The sequence below is a fragment of the Serinus canaria genome, chromosome 18, assembly GCF_022539315.1.
Source record: "Serinus canaria isolate serCan28SL12 chromosome 18, serCan2020, whole genome shotgun sequence".
Taxonomy (NCBI): Eukaryota; Metazoa; Chordata; class Aves; order Passeriformes; family Fringillidae; genus Serinus; species Serinus canaria.
The window spans coordinates 9,624,401-9,641,514 of NC_066331.1; the positions used below are offsets into that span (position 1 = coordinate 9,624,401).

Genomic DNA, 17,114 nt, shown 5'->3' on the forward strand with positions numbered 1-17,114 from the left:
CATAGAAAAAATTTGTTTTCCTTTGTGGATTGTGTTTCTTCATGGGTACAGTACTCAGAGGTTGTCATTGATGGTCCCATTATCACTTGAGCAAGTGGCATTTAGAGGGAAGTTTCCCCAAGGGAAAACATCTGTAGTCCCAAAAGCATCTGTATGCCTCTGAGTCATTATGGAGGAACTTAGGCAAGGGGTGATGTGCTGCCTTAGAACAAGGCAAATGAAGGCCAGTAACTCTAGAGAGTGGCTTATTACTGAGGAAATTTAAAGATCATACAGCCTTGTTAATAACTTCACAAATGTGATGTTTATAATCCGACTCAAAGAAAAACAAATAATGTATTATTTGGATAAGAGGATATTGCAGTGCCTTAATTCCTCTGTGAGGCAGAATAGCCAATACTAATATGTTTCAGTTGTAAATTAAATGGAACCTAATGAACAGCTTGGTAGAAGTGAGAACAAGAGGATAAACACCAAGCAGTGTAACATGTAGAGCCACCACAACAAACTGGGAACAGCTGCACTACTGTATAGTTTTTCCAGTACTGAAATGTATGAGTTTTTGTTCTAAGGAATAATTAAGAATAATGTACAAATACAAAAAGCTAAAAGATCTAGTTTTCATCATACAAGATAAGTCTTCAAGTGGAAATAATACTGAGAACATTACAATTTGAAAGGAATCATAAAATCTAACTTTTACAGAGGTAAAAATCCATAAACAATGCTGACAAACTGTGTTCTACCTGTCTGACTCTTGCAGCACTGGAGTGGAATGTAGATACCAACTGTATTTGAGCTGACCAAAGAAGAAAAAAGGCATCTACACAAGGTTTACTGGTCTAAAGTCTTAAATGACAGGCTGTTTCCTGCAAGGCAAGAAGCAGTACTTAAAATAGGGGACCTCACTTGTACTGGACCCAGGCACATTGCACGGCTGCCAAGGGCAGATTCTACATATAGATACTGTTTTCCATTTTACCATTGTAAAGGAGACTTGGTTCTATCACACTGCAGGAGTAATTGTGGGTCCCTCAAGGTTCCTGGCTAGGTTTATACCTCTTTATTTATGGGGAGTGCTTCAAGGAGCTGTGAAACTGCTGGGGAAAGGAGCTGGAAAGCAGATGATGAGAAAACAGGAGGACTAAAGCCTTTTGCACTGCACTACAGCAGTCAGTGTTCAGGACTGGGAGGTCCTCCTCCTCCCAAACACGCTGAGGTTTACACCCACAGAATCCCTCTATTTTATAACTAAAAATGGAAGTAGTCTTCTAGGCAGCAGTTAAATATATTTAAGGAAAAGATGATGCCCTGGGTTGACTCTTGTGCCGCTGTAAGTGATGCTCTTTAGAGACATCATCTCTATGTGTGAAGCTGTGAAAACTTAATCAGTGCCAGCGATATCTGGACAAGAATGAAGGGAAATTACTCCCCTCCTTTTCCCTTCCCACAATATGCTCCTAAGAGATAGGTGATATTCTTTCTTTCCACACAAATCCTTACCTGCCACACCTTGAAAGAAATCAGGGGAATTTCTTTGTTCTAAAGAACATCTTTCTTTAAACAAACAAACCAACAAACAATCCCATAACTTTAATTCAAAAATCAGTGTGTTACAACTGGGGCTCAGTGAAAAGATGGAGAAGTATTTCCAGCTCCATGTGTACCTCTTTAGATCTGCTGACAGAGTAGTAAATATCATAACAAATTTGGGGACCATGTTTCAGTGCCAAAATTCCCTGTTCCCTTTGGACAATATTACAATCACCCTCCAAAATGAACAAGCTGCTCTGACTGTGGAAGAATCAGGATGCACATGAAACATCTGAACCTGTTGGGGCTCCTTTCTTGCTCACCTGTAAGAAATTATGGCCTGAGGATTTGTTGCTAGTGCTCAACTGATGAAAGGTAACATTGCAGGTTCCTTAAGAGACAACACCTGGGGCCAGAATTCCAACTGCACAGGTAGGAGAGGGAGAGACATCTCACATATTACACTATACTGAGCTGGCTTTGCCACCAGCCATCCTGGAAAGCAGGGATGGAGACTTGCTGGAATCACAGTGGAATATTAAAGGGATGAGTAAGGAAAACCAATTTCTCCTCACTTTTGATTTGCTGCCTTGGCTGGAGGACAAGGAGTCATTTTGCATCAACACACTATTTCTGGAGTCAGGCTGCTTGTGATATAAAATGTGCTGATGCACAGGTAACTGATCTAGGAAGAAACATGGGCCCATAAGTGGCCTAAAGAAACAAGTCTGAGAGAAGGTTTAAAATAGATGCAGCTGATGAGCTCCACTAGAGCTGCTGCCCCGTGTGGACTATGGAGTTCTCTGACCCTCAGCAGCTTGGGCATGGACAACTGTGTCTCCTGGGCACCAAAGCATCAGCACTTTAAGAGGCACTAAGACATTATATGTGAGTCATACCTCATCATCATTTCTTTTTCTTTTCTCAGTACAAGCTGGACTTTTTTTCGTTCTAATACTGCACTTTGAACACTGATTTCTGTAATTTCTGCTTCAATTTCCAACATCTCTGACACTTCCAGGCACTAATCTTCCTCCCATTGGCTTATCAGTCTTTCCGCCCTGCTCTTCTTCTATGTAACTGAAGCTCCAGTGTGTGGGGAAAAAAGTATCCTCTACATCACCCTGATATTATTTAGAACTCTGCTCAGATGTCATCCTCTCATGTTTGCTGTACTGGTAGAAGGAGAATGATTAGCTAACTGTGATGCAATTTCAAGAACTGTTTATCCTGACATTCCAGGTCACAGTTTTTACCTTCCTCTGCCCAGTGAAATGACACCTTCCTCTTAACTGCAGATAATCTGCCACTGCAGCTTTTCAGGCGGCCACTTGGAGTCCCCACTGAAAAAGGATGGCACCACCTTTACAAACATGTAACTCACAACTGTCCATACCAGGAAAAATAACACTTTGATTTCCATGAACTGAAGCAAGATTACAAGCAGAGCAACCACTAAGACTAGAGGAACAGAACTTGAAGAGAGAAAAGCCACCAATTCATACAAATTAAAAAACAGGAAAAAACAGCCTCTCTCCACTCTCCCCCCTCCAAAAAAGCCCCACCTAAACAGCTGCCCTTGCCCCTAAATTTCACTATCAGCATTATCCAGGGGCTTATGCTCTACTTCCCTGGATTTTAGCTCTCATCTCTCATAGCCCATGCAGTGAACATCCTGAACTGCTTTTCATCCCAGAGGATGCATTCAAGTCTGTCATTACTTATGAAAATTAGCAACTTTCTTCTTGGTCAGTTTGTTTCCTAAGTTTTTCTTTCATTCCCTGCTCCAGCATGGATTAGGGATGCCTAATAGATCTCCAAACCATGTTTCTTTGCTGGGCAACTCATCATGCCAGCCGCAGTATGACACACAAACAGCCTGCAAGAAATACACTTTACTTTAGTCTGATCTGATTCTTACTGGTTTTTATATGCAAAGTATGTCCTTACCATTGCAATGGTCCAGTACTCAGCTAGGTCTTAGCAGAAGAGTAGGGATGAGAAGTTTTGCTCCAGCAGATCAGAGCATCAGCATTTGTTCTCAACATGTGCTAATGCTCCTGGGAGCTCTCATTTTACCCAGAGGCAGCAGAAATGCTGCTGCAGCAGTGTGGATTTTCCCTGCCAGACAGTTAATCAGGGTCCACAGGGTGCACTGATGCCTCCAGCACACCCTGTTCATATGACAGCATGGCTGACTACAGCCCTGGCAAGCTGCAGATCCCATGGGGAAGGTCTTAGAATAAAATATTTTATTCTAAGTCCTTCCCATGGGGAAGGTCTTAGAATAAAATATCTGGTGTATCAGATAATTTGAAGTAGTATAAAGCTGAAATAGAAATAGCGGTAGGTTTGTCTGTGTTATCTGTGAGGTTTTTGGAAAGCTCAGGAAAAAAAAAGAGAAACCAGTGAATTTCTGGGAGAAAAGTCCATCAAGGGCCTTGAGGCTCCTGCAGGTCCTTTTCCCAATGTGGGGGCTGTGGGGAGCAAAGTGGGGGGGAACATTCTTCATCTTCCTTCAGGACACATCCACACTAAACCCCTTAATCCTTCCACCACACATCCCCTGAATTACACATTGATGGTTCTCCCTCTGGCAAGGCAAAGCATCTCCTCACTGTCAAAATAGAATATTACTGCTCACCAATACCTGACAACCTTTAAGATTAATCACATTCTGCTTTGTGGCGTTTCCTTGGGACTGGGAATTTTATTTAGGAAGTCCAAGGCTCAGGCACATGTAGTGAAAGCCCTCTAAAAAATGTAAGTAAACTTTCATGATGACAAAGGCAGTTCCTTTTCACTGCCTGCCTGTAGGTAAAAAGCTGAAGTTCACCTATATCCCCTATTCTATCTGGACCCTATTCTAGTTCAAATTTATAACAGACTAAATGATCCAGAATAGTGAGGAATTCTCAGTGAGGCTGGGTAAGATTCTCCCACCAGTCATGCGAGCCCTGAATTGCTGTATTGCACTAAAACCCCGGATTACCACACTGATTGCCTCTGTGAATCATGAGATTCCAGTGTTCTGCCCACTGAGAGCTCATTCTGGAGTGCTCCTGTGGCCATTTCAGAGACCAGACCATAGTTCAACATTTGGTGGGAGCAGGTGACAAGCTGGGGAGAAATTCTCCTCTACTGGGACCATACCTGTTCAGGTCCCCTTCAGGAGGGATTTCCAGACCTGCCTTCATACACCATGTATGGACTAGAGTGGAGACTGGGAATGACAAAGTCTGGGGAAGGAATGACTGTCCAAAGGGCTGTGACCTTCTGCAAGACCTGCAACAGAGTCCACACTACTAGGAAAAGTGGATGAAAGGCAATTTGTCAAGAGCAGGCCAAGACCTGTCATCTTCTGCAGATGAGACTGTCCAGGCAAAGGGGCTGTGGCATTCCTGATCTAGCTGGATCAGAACAGCCAGGATCTGGAAAAAATCCTGCATGGAAACTGCTGTGAAGGTGGAAACCAGGCAGGCACTGAGCACTGGGAGACAGGGAAAGGAGCACTTCCCACCAGACAGCCAATCTGCCAGCTGATGCCCTTCAGCTAGCAGGGCTGCAGGGGCCTTTGCTGCTCCAAATATTCTGGCAGTGTCTGAGACAACAAGTGAATGACAAACATATTTAGCAAGTTCCTCTGGCTGACCTGGCTGGAAGGCACCAACCTCCCTATTTCTTTTCTGTATTAGCCACACGTGTTACTTGCTCAGTGCTGACAGGGAGGAAGTTCGGTGGAAAGGAAATAAATCAAAATAAAAGAGAGAGAAACAAGCCAGAATGGTGGGTTTGTGATCAAAGTGTCCAGCTCAGAATGTCCTTAGAGAAATATTGATTAAATCTTTGGCCCAGGGGAGCCAAATTTGTTTATTTGGGACATTTCCCAGGTCCAGATGTAGAGAACAGGCTGTCAAAGGACAAACCACAAAAAAGTGTTTTTTCCTGAGGGAAATGAAGATGTGTTTGCACACAGAGCTCACCCTCAAGTGGCAGTGCAGGTAGCAGGAGAGGTGGGAGGTTATTTGATTTAAGATAGGAGAAGGTGTGTGCAGACACTGCTGCCACACAGCCTCAGACACCATCGAGGCTGAGCCACTGCCAGGACAATGCTCTGGGCTGGCCTGTGGGTGCTGGCAGGTCTGTCCCACCTAAAAGCAAGTGGGTGGCTCACTAGTGCTCCTTGGGTGCTGGCCAAGGGCAGAGGGAGGAGAAGTTCTGAAGGAAGAACATGAGGCTGGCATATTTTGGACAGGGAAGAAGCTGACTGGGACTGATGGCAGGCCTGAAACACCACCCACTGCCTTTGGGGTTTTTGAGGGGCCAGCAAGGTGTCATATCAGAAAAAGGAGCAAATAGGGTGGCAGAAATGTGTGGCAGCTGGGCAGACATGGTGACCCCGAAGCAGATTGTCTCAGGTCTGGAGCAGAGCAGAGGTTTGCTGCATTGGCTGAGTTGAAGCTCAAGAATGTCTTGCCCCACAGTAGACTTGGCTGAGGCTGTACAGGGTATTTCTGTGTCATCAGGGTCTTACCCCATGCCAGTACAGTGTTAGCTCATGATCTTGGCATTGTCTTGCCTCTTGATGAAGACTTACAGCACTTCTGTTACTTCCTCTCATTGTTGCAACCCTGGATGCTGAGAATTTTAAACTTTTTGTGCTGAAAGGCACATACCCACAAAAGAACACTGCAATTGACCTGAGGCTGTGGAGAAGGCTTCCAAAATGGAATGATAGAACTGGGATTATGGGTGTGTAGTTGGTTAGAAGAGTGTGATACCACAGGGTGCAAAACTTAGAGTTTGGGGTTTTAAAATATAGTGATAAATATGAAGCAAGATGGAGGTTTTAGGGTGGAGGCAGATTGTTCTTCTTTACCTTCTTCTTCCTTCTTCTTCACCTTCTTCTTCCTTCTTCTTCATGGGTTTGGGTGATGTTTTGTAATTGGGCAGAAAAGTCCTCATTACAGGCTTTGAGGGATCAGTTATTGGGTTAAAAGGGAAAATAATCCAGGTATCAGTTCTTAAATGCATAGTTTAGTCTTAAAAGCCCTTGTACCAAGAGATTGTTGGGCATTTTGTGCCTTGCTAATAAAAGGCTGCAGAACTCAGGGCTGTGAGGCTGTTTCACTGACAAGAAATAACAAACACCTGAGTCCCAACATGAACTGCTGCCTCAAGTGCCTTCAATCCTGACCCTGAGAAACCAACATCTGATGATTTGAACTCTCTCCTAGCCATTCTTTCTAACAAGACCTCAGAATTTATATAGAATATAAACTTATTATAAATTTCTATTATTTTAATATATAATAAATATAATTTATATTATTTAATTTCTATTATAAATGTATATATTATTTATATTTAGCCTTCAGTACATACATACTTAAGGAAAATCAGAATTTTGTTTATAGGAACTGATTTCTGCTTTATTTATGCCAGCATACTTTACAGGCATGGTGATTGTTAACATTCCACTTCCTAGGAAATACAAAAAAAAAACCTGCTTTCTTACCTGAGAAACAGCAGTCACATTTACATCCAGTTGAGACAGTTTTTACATGTCTCATTTCAAACTGGGAACAATGTACCACTGCCTGGGAGTTCAAATTTCTTAACAATAACTTATTCCAGTTTTATTTGCACATATAACCTCAGTGTTGAATTCTCTGAATTCATAATGTTTATATTTATGACAAATTCCATTCATTATTTGCACTAAAATAATAAACATTTTTCATCTCATCTGCAGCCTTGTTCTCTGTGGATTTTTCTGTCATTGAGAGCAGGAAACTCACTTATTGCTTCAACAGCAATTTGTGCTCTCTTTTTTTTTGTTGTTGTTCTTTCTTTTTATTTATTGATTTTTTTTATTTAAGACATGTCTGTAGGCCTCAGGCTTGGATAAATAATGGAGCTTGCTATGGAATACATTAGGTTTTGCACCAAAGTGATGTGCATGTCCCTCTGGTGTTGTACAACTACCTGATGCCAGGTAATGGACAAATTCATAGTATAAAAATTATGTTTAGATGTAAAATACATCAAAGATGTTGTTTCTGACTCAGAAAATCTCTCAGCAACACATCAGAGAGGCTGTGGAAGCATTCTCAGCAGGATCACTACATGCATGTTATGTTTACATATTCTAACTGGGAACCCTCTCTTGGCAAGTGTCAGAGGAAGGAGGTACAAAGATCTGGATACAGATGTTCTTATTTATTAAAAAAACTCCCCTATCCAAGAGGAGTTGGACCAGGTTCTGTCATTCTGTGATCTTCTCATCAAGAGCCTGTCTTCAGGATGCCTGAATTCCCTTTCCTCCTTGGAGAATATCAGCACTGCAGTGCTTTGCCCAAGCTGCATTTCGGGTCAGAACAGACTGTTCCCATACACATCCTTCATTCTGCCCTGCCTCCTTCAGCTGGGCTGCATTTTGCTTCCGGCATCGATGGAATCCAGCCCTGCAGAGATAAATGGATACAAGTAATATGAATACAGAGCAATATGTAATAATCTGACTAAGGTAAGCAATGCAGACAACAGTGAAATCCACGTATCATATCCAAGATCTATAAGTAGAGAGCTCTGTGAAAGGACAACTGTCATCAGACATATGATGTCCTCAGAATAAGTTGAAGTATGCTTCCAAATGTCACTGTGCTCACCCAGGGAATGGTTTTCCCTTGCTCCCTTAGCTCAGATTCATGGAGCATCCATGGCCTTACAGTTGTTAGTTGTTACCCTCATTCCTCTAGTCATCATTAGCTGTATTTCCCTCCTTAGGAATCTTCTCGTATTATTCATAGGAGATTTATTCACATAGCTAGGAAGACACCAAAATTTTCTAATTATATCTAGTAACATCACTTTCCAGTTTTCAGTACATTCAGTTTGCCAGACAATGCTTTGCCAGAAACAAGGTTTGCCAGAAATGCTTTGCCCAAAGACAGAGGAGGCATCTGCAGCATGTGCTGACCAGACCTTATAAAAGAGTCCTTGGATCTGGGCTGCTCTGTCTGCAGAGGAAATTCATGGTAAGTGCATGTCTGTGGTTGGCAGAAAGGCACAGTGTCCCTGCAGTCCCACTCCAGCCCTGCTGTCCTGATGTATGCACATGTACCTTGAAGGATTGATATTTGTATCCTAAAGCATGTTGGTATTTTCACTTTGTGACCTGTCTGTGGATTGTGTACAGCAATAATGAGAGATTTCCTGTTTCTGCTTTACAGCACTGATCACCTCCCAGCCTGCAAGGCATCTTCTCATAGCATAAGAGGTAAGAGCCACATTTGCTTGCATTTAAGGGACAGAAAAAGGTAGAATATTTCTGTAGAAGAGATTTATTCATGGTGACAAATCCCTGTAAAATTTTGCAGGCAATTGCTGTGGATGTGTTCCTGGCCAGTGCTCTGCTATAACTAATAAAGCATGCTGATGGTTGGGCAGGCTGCTCACGGCTACCAAGGTTTCATAAGTGGCTGTGCTTGAAGACACAGCCACTATGTAATGCCAGGAAATGTTTCTTGGGGATTCCTTATGCTTAATTATGGAACAGTGAGGTAAATGATCTATTCTGGCATGGAGTCCAGACAGACTGGCAGAGCTAGCCAACAGAACAGAATGTTGCAAAACCTTACAGACTTGTGAATTGTAATTATTACTGCATATGAAACTGGCCAATAAACGTTATGAAAATGCTTTCCAAATTATATTCCAGGGTTATAATCTGCATGTAGGCCTCCTATTAGTAAACTTGATAAAAATGCAAAAATAGCTGTCTAACTAACCAAACAAAGAAAAGGGGGAGGTACTGCTCCCATTCCTCTAAAAGAAGACTGAGTAAAATGGAAGCTCTGCATGCTACTAGGAGTAGCTGCAAGTATTTGTTATAATTTTGCTTATTTACCTAACTAAAAGTTATGACATGACATCTTATCAAGCTGCCTGTCTAACTTCCTTGGAATTCAGATGCTTCCTATTACTGGCCACGTGGTATTTCTTTGGAAGTCCAGTACTGGATTTAGATGTCTGGCTTTGATTTATAAATTCTTCAGCTGAGGTTTCTAGCTTTGCCTATAGTCATTTCCACAAACAATTAACATGAGAAGAAACAGTTGGTAGTGCAGTATTTTAACCTGATGAATTATGTGTCCTTACATGCCAGTTGCTCACATTCTACTGAAATCATTTGGGATGAGAAGCAAACAGCTCTTGTTAATGATGCAGAGCATCAGCTAAAGACATTATGATAGTCCTCAGAACAGCTTCTGGACCATGAGCAACCCAAATGATGCATGGAATGCATCCTCAGGAACGGTAGATGACAACAAACAGAAACTTGCAATTATGCTACAGAGCAATGTTACCCTGGAAAAGATCCTCAGAAAGCTTCATCCTGAAGCTGATAGGAACCTCACAAATCCTGCATGTGAGAAAGAATAGTCCCATGCAACAGAGTATGTGGTATTTCACAGCTTTGCAGAAAAGGGTCATGAATTTGGGTGCAAGTGTTCCGAGTGCCTTTGAGGGAAGGAAGGTCAGCAGCACATTGTCAGACACCCATGAAAGCATGGTCAGCAGCTAAAGACAAGTGATTCTTTCCCTGCATTCAGCTCTTGTATCTAGAGCATTACCTTCAGATTGGTGCTTTCTGGTGACCAGATGGTGACATTCTGGAAGGAATCCAGAGATCTTTCAAGATAAGTAGGAAAAAATGATGTATGAAAAGAGGCTGCAATGGTGAAATTTGTCTACACTGGGGATGAAATTAAAAAGTGGTTATCTTATTGTTGTCTTCAACAAAAAGAAGATGCTTATATCATAGAAAGAGGCAGACTTCTCAGGTGGGAAGAGTGAAAGGCTGAGGGATAAAAACCACAGGTTTCAGCCACAGAAATTTTGATTAGGCAATAAATAGGGGGAAAAAATCACCATCAGGGTCATCAGACATTAAACTGGGATGCAAAGGGACTAAGAAATCTCTGTTCTTTGACATAATAAAAACTTCTCTGGAAAAAGCTGTGGGAACCTGCTTCCAACATTTGTCCTGGTTGCACAGGAAGGTGAACTAAAGAACTACTCAAGATTCTTCCCAAATCACACTTTGTGTTACACTGTTAGGGTCTATCAATAAAGTATGTGACAAGAAAATACATTGACTCATTTGGACAACATATCTCCTCCTCCACAGTGTTCTCTGTGGACAAGCCCCTCCATAAAGTGCAGCCATGTCTTCGGACGCTGAGATGGCCATCTTTGGGGAGGCGGCTCCTTACCTCCGAAAGTCAGAGAAGGAGAGAATTGAGGCCCAGAACAAACCTTTCGATGCCAAGACATCGGTCTTCGTGGTACATGCAAAGGAATCCTTTGTGAAAGGGACAATCACGAGCAGGGAATCCGGAAAAGTCACTGTCAAGACTGAAAAGGGAGAGGTGAGTCAAAAACAAGAGTGAAGGAAAACATATGATCCTAACATTGAGCTTTTCAGAGACAGATGGATCTTTTGTTTCCTTGGCAGACCCTGACTGTGAAAGAAGATCAAATCTTCTCCATGAACCCTCCCAAGTATGACAAAATCGAGGACATGGCCATGATGACCCACCTGCACGAACCCGCTGTGCTGTACAACCTCAAAGAGCGTTACGCAGCCTGGATGATCTACGTAAGTGGCAGCAGCAGCTTCCTCTGGGCAGCCTCAGGAGCTGCTGGGCCAGGCTCAGGGGAAGCCAAGGTGCTGTGTCCCTTCCTTGCAGACCTACTCGGGTCTCTTCTGCGTCACCGTCAACCCCTACAAGTGGCTGCCGGTGTACAACCCCGAGGTGGTGTTGGCCTACCGAGGCAAGAAGCGCCAGGAGGCCCCTCCACACATCTTCTCCATCTCTGACAATGCCTATCAGTTCATGCTGACTGGTGAGTGGCTCTGTCTGCCTCAGGGGCCTTGGACCAACAAATTGTCTGAAAGGATTCTCTGTCTCACCAAAGTGAACAGACTTTTTCAAACCTTTCTTGGATCTGACACACACATCTGTTGGAGTTTACTATCTTCATAGCACTGTTTCTACCGTATTAATAGAAAGATATCTCTGTACTCAGTGATGTGTTTTGGAAGTTTGCTTGATTAAGTAAAGTTGACATCAGGCAAAACATTAGACTTACCTGACTATGTTTCATTCTTTCTCTGTTGTTCACGGAGTTTTGAGCACTGTGTTTCTGCCTTGTTCACAGATCGGGAGAACCAGTCCATCCTGATCACGTAGGTACTCCCTGCGCGGGTCCCTGGGGCTGCCCGGTGCCAGGGCACCTCCTGCCTGACCACGCACCCTCTGCTTCTCTCTTGGCTTTGGCAGCGGAGAATCCGGGGCCGGGAAGACTGTGAACACAAAGCGTGTCATCCAGTACTTTGCAACAATTGCAGCCAGTGGGGACAAGAAAAAGGAGGAGAAGTCATCAGGCAAAATGCAGGTGAGTCAGGAAGAACTGACTGAATGCTTGGACTGTCATTGCCCTGTCAACCAAACACCGTCACTTGAATAATGATGTCCCTGCAGGGAACGCTTGAGGATCAAATCATCAGCGCCAACCCACTGCTGGAGGCCTTTGGAAACGCCAAGACTGTGAGGAACGACAACTCCTCACGCTTTGTGAGTTTTTCATTAGAGAAGTTGTCATTTATATGGGAACCAGGATGTCAGAACATGCTGTCACTTCTGAAGTGTCAAAGTCAGACGACTGTATTCATTAAACTACTATTTTCCATGTATTTTTGCCAATTAAAGTGGACTATCTAATTAAAAATACATCCTTAGAAGTACAATACAGTATACAAAGGGGAATAATTAAAAAATGGTTTAATATCTATATAATTACTTACTTATAAATATATATACACATATTCTTAGTGTCTGTCATACTGACTTAAGACACAATTTGCTGGAAGATTATGTAATATAGAAGAAGGGGAAGATGGGGCATACAGGAGAGCAATTGCTGGATAGAAATTTTACTGGCCTTCATCAGACTAGCAAAAAACCAAATATCTGGGTTTTAGGCACGAAACTGGGCAGGTGTATTAATCTGACTGTTCAGACCTCGATATAAGTTGTTTAGAAAGGGCTAGAGACAGGGTTCCTTCAATAAATCATACCAGAAAACAAACTACTCTATGGAATGTTATTTTGATTGTTTTAACGCAAAAAGCCATTCATGAGCTCTGTTAGATTAACTGTGACTTTTCTTGAAAAATCACAATACCAATCCTCAGTCTCAGATTTAAGCTCCTTTTTTTAGGTGTGTCGCCTCTATCTCTACAACTCAATAACAGCTGACTTCCATTTTCCACAAGACCAAAATTCTGCATTTAACTTTTATACTGCCAGAACCTGCCTTCACAGCATGCTTTCTGATTAGAAAATGGCTTTCAGTATATCCATGTGTTTGAATTGCAACAAAAGTGACCCAATAAAATGCCCTATTAGTGGTCTTCTCATTCCTGTGCATTAATGGTTATCCATGAAATAGTAGTGGATAATAAACTCAGATCTATCTGGTATTATCAGTCTAGAGAATTTCCTGAATCTGTTTTTGTCCTGTTTTTTTCCAAAGAAAAAATAAAAGTGAAACGACTTCTAAGTTTGAAGCTTGTCCTCTGTGGAAAATGTAAGGTCACATGCTTCTAGTCATGGTGAAATTTCAACATGTCTTTTTTTCTTTCCCCTCTAAAAGGGCAAATTCATTCGAATCCACTTTGGTGCCACAGGCAAACTGGCTTCTGCTGATATTGAAACATGTAAGAAACCACCAGACCTGATCCCATTCCTTCCTCCCTTTCCACCTCAGTGTTCTCTCTCACGTCTGACTGTGTCCTACCATCCTTGCCAGATCTGCTGGAGAAGTCCAGAGTCACTTTCCAGCTCAAGGCGGAAAGGAGCTACCACATCTTTTATCAGATCATGTCCAACAAGAAGCCAGAGCTCATTGGTATGAAGTACTACGAATTGTTTGATAAAATCTGAATGTGTTTCATATTTATCTTCATTCTCAAACCCAGCTACATCCTATTCCTCTTTACAGACATGCTCCTCATCACCACCAACCCATATGACTACCAGTTTGTGAGTCAAGGTGAGATCACAGTTCCCAGCATTAACGACCAGGAGGAGCTGATGGCTACAGATGTGAGTGTCACAGAGCATACTGGTGTGGTGAAACTTCCTTATAATGGGCCAGAGGTTTATTTGAGTGATTCTGTTGCCAGAGTGCCATTGACATCCTGGGTTTCACTGCTGATGAGAGAACAGCCATCTACAAGCTGACAGGGGCTGTCATGCACTATGGGAACCTGAAGTTCAAGCAGAAACAACGAGAGGAGCAGGCAGAGCCTGATGGCACAGAAGGTATTGAAGCTTGTAGATCTCCTAATAACAGATATGGTTACATAGCTGGAAGTTGGGAATCATGTATTTTTTTTCCTTCTGTTTACTCTCACAAGTGCATAAATCTCAACTTCCAGACTATTCATGCTTCTAAATTTCCCTTCAAGATAGCACAAAATTTCAGTGATGAGACCGATAGCTATGTCTTAGAGGATATCCACTTTCAATTATCACTTCTCCTCTGTTGCTTCCTCCCTCTCTCTTTGTGTTTAGTTGCTGACAAGGCTGCCTACCTGATGGGTCTGAACTCAGCAGACCTGCTCAAGGCCCTCTGCTACCCCCGAGTCAAGGTGGGGAATGAATACGTGACCAAGGGCCAAACTGTGCAGCAGGTAACAACAACCACTTGGTGACTGGGAACCTCGGATTTGAATCGCTTACTATTTGCTCTGGGTGTTGTATTTCTTCTGCTCCATTCTGCTTTGGTTTAGGTATACAATTCAGTGGGTGCCCTGGCCAAGGCTGTCTATGAGAAGATGTTCCTGTGGATGGTTGTTCGCATCAACGAACAGCTGGACACAAAGCAGCCCAGGCAGTACTTCATTGGTGTCCTGGACATTGCTGGCTTTGAGATCTTTGATGTAAGGATTTCAGGTTTGAGGGCTGCTCTTGAAGGGAAACATTGCAATATCAGAGGACTTGCAAGTAATATTCCTCTGAAGGTTTAACATGCTAGTCATTTGTGATTTTATGTAGACAAAAACCCAGTCATTTTCTTTTCCAGGAAAAAAAAAAATCCTCAAAAGCTCCATCAGTACAAGCACAGAGTCATGTTGTTTGTGCAGAAGCAGCAAATAGAATTTTATATGTTGTAATACAATATCTGTTTGAGCTTAATGTTAAGGAGTAAATAACCCAAAATATTTTGGATAAATTTATAACAGAGCTTCTGGAGCAGAGCTAGGAGATGCATAGGCAAATATAAAATGCATTACATAATGTTAAAAAAATTTAAAGAACCAAGAAATCAATATTATTTGTTAAATAAGAGATATCAAGGGTTTTCAATTTGGAGACAAGAATATGCACTCGTCTTGTTTGCTGAATAAAAAATATCAAAGTATTTTATTAATTTTAAGAGATTCACTAAAAAAATCTGCTCCAAAAAACTTCCCTCATTTTCATTATGTAGCTATTTCTTTCTGAAACTGCATATAGGTTCTTCTGTTACAGTGTGGTCCTGATAATACAGTTATGTTTTATATGGGGAGATTTATAAATGGTGGAGGACAACAATGAAGAACTGGGCATATTGATGAGGGTTGGTTGTTGTGGTTTTTTTCCACTGAGCAGTTCAACAGCCTGGAGCAGCTGTGCATCAACTTCACCAATGAGAAACTGCAACAGTTCTTCAACCACCACATGTTCGTGCTGGAGCAGGAGGAGTACAAGAAGGAGGGGATTGAATGGGAGTTCATTGACTTTGGCATGGACCTGGCTGCCTGCATTGAGCTCATTGAGAAGGTATTTCTGTAATTCCCAATGTCAGATATTTTCAGAAATGCATTAATTTTGTATATATTTCTAAATGAGCTTGAAAAGGTAAATATGATACTACAGGTACGTGAGTTTGTATTCTTTTACGATTTGCTGAACAGAACAATCCCAGAGAGCAGTAATATTGTCCCACTCAGGAAGTTATTTCATCTCTGAATCTTTCTGCCTTTTCACCTTGACCTCCCTCTTTCCTTGTGCTTCTCCCAGCCCATGGGTATTTTCTCCATCCTGGAAGAGGAGTGCATGTTCCCCAAGGCAACTGACACCTCTTTCAAGAACAAGCTCTATGACCAGCACCTGGGCAAGTCCAACAACTTCCAGAAGCCCAAGCCTGGCAAGGGCAAGGCTGAGGCTCACTTCTCCCTGGTGCACTATGCTGGCACAGTGGACTACAACATTGCTGGCTGGTTGGAGAAGAACAAGGACCCTCTGAATGAAACTGTCATTGGGCTGTACCAGAAATCATCTGTGAAGACCCTGGCTTTACTCTTTGCTTCTGCTGGAGGAGAGGCAGGTCAGTTCGCTGAAATGTCATTTCTTTGATGCACAGTGATTGGTCCCCAAAGCAACAGATGTTTAATTATCTTTACTGTAGCAGAGGCAAGTGGTGGTGGTGGTGGTGGCAAGAAGGGAGGCAAGAAGAAGGGTTCTTCTTTCCAGACCGTCTCAGCTCTTTTCCGGGTACGTAAACACCTTTTCTTTTCATATATGCACAGAATTATTCTGTATTTTGAGCTGGCTCAGACACAGAAAAAAAAAGGAAAAATAATCCCAACAATCAACCAACAAACCAACCAACCAACCAACCAAAAAATATTCTAAGTGTATTTTCTCTTTAGACCACCATTGGAAACAAAAATCCCATGGAATGAAAAACGACACTGTAAAAACATAAACTTACACTTAATATAAACATAAAGTTTTTTCATAAAACATGCCCTCTTTATATCCTTCCTTAGGTTGATGGTAGGTTTTTTCTTCTCCTACAACGTGAGGTTTAATGCTGGGAATCAGAAGGAACTGATGAATTGATTGAGGCATTCTCAGCTGACAATTTTCAGCCCAGTGCATCTCCATTTATCGGTCTTTCATGTTAAATTCAAGGAATGCAATGTGGGTTTTTTTCCATTTTTCTTATAAATGCACACTAAATCATGATCCCACAGGAGAATCTCAACAAGCTGATGACCAACCTGCGGAGCACTCACCCCCACTTTGTGCGCTGCATCATCCCCAATGAGACTAAAACACCTGGTAAGAGCCCCAAGCTGAAAGATCCTTGCTCTGATACATCCATTCCCCTCTGCACTGCAATCTGTGCCACTCTTTTGTGCTCTGCATTGCCAGGTGCCATGGAGCACGAGCTGGTGCTGCACCAGCTGCGCTGTAACGGCGTGCTGGAAGGGATCAGGATCTGCAGGAAAGGGTTCCCCAGCAGAGTCCTCTACGCTGACTTCAAACAGAGGTGAGAGCTATGAAATTAGGAGATAAGTCAGGTGTTTTCACCATCTCCTCTCCAACACACAACTGAGTTTGCCAGGCTCTCTAAGTTTGGAGAGATGAAATTCCAACTTCCTCAGCCTGGTGTTGCTGCAAACACTGCTCTTGATTTCAGTAAACAGAATGTTCTTATGACTGGTCATTGTC

At 42.4% G+C, this 17,114-nt stretch overlaps 2 protein-coding genes across 2 annotated transcripts in view; one reads left to right on the forward strand and one right to left on the reverse strand.

The window, feature by feature from the left end:
- The window catches only part of LOC103823916 (myosin-1B-like), a 31,504-nt gene that overhangs the window by 2,214 nt on the left and 12,176 nt on the right, over positions 1–17,114 (reverse strand). The gene's annotated exons all lie outside the window — the stretch shown is intronic.
- Positions 10,767–16,936, forward strand: LOC127059072 (myosin-1B-like). Its single transcript, XM_050981190.1, has 17 exons — positions 10,767–10,970; positions 11,057–11,200; positions 11,292–11,448; positions 11,764–11,791; positions 11,886–12,000; positions 12,087–12,179; positions 13,261–13,324; positions 13,417–13,515; positions 13,609–13,712; positions 13,793–13,931; positions 14,184–14,302; positions 14,402–14,551; positions 15,264–15,434; positions 15,675–15,981; positions 16,063–16,148; positions 16,634–16,721; positions 16,815–16,936. The coding sequence occupies exons 1-17, from the start codon at positions 10,767–10,769 to the stop codon at positions 16,934–16,936; spliced, it is 2,190 nt and encodes a 729-aa protein (XP_050837147.1).

Coding starts and splice junctions, on each gene's coding strand:
- LOC127059072 (XM_050981190.1), top strand. CDS start 10,767: ATGTCTTCGGACGCTGAGATGGCCATCTTTGGGGAGGCGGCTCCTTAC. Junction 11,792..11,885: donor AACCAGTCCATCCTGATCAC/GTAGGTACTCCC, acceptor TGGCTTTGGCAG/CGGAGAATCCGGGGCCGGGA. Junction 13,713..13,792: donor AGGAGCTGATGGCTACAGAT/GTGAGTGTCACA, acceptor TTCTGTTGCCAG/AGTGCCATTGACATCCTGGG.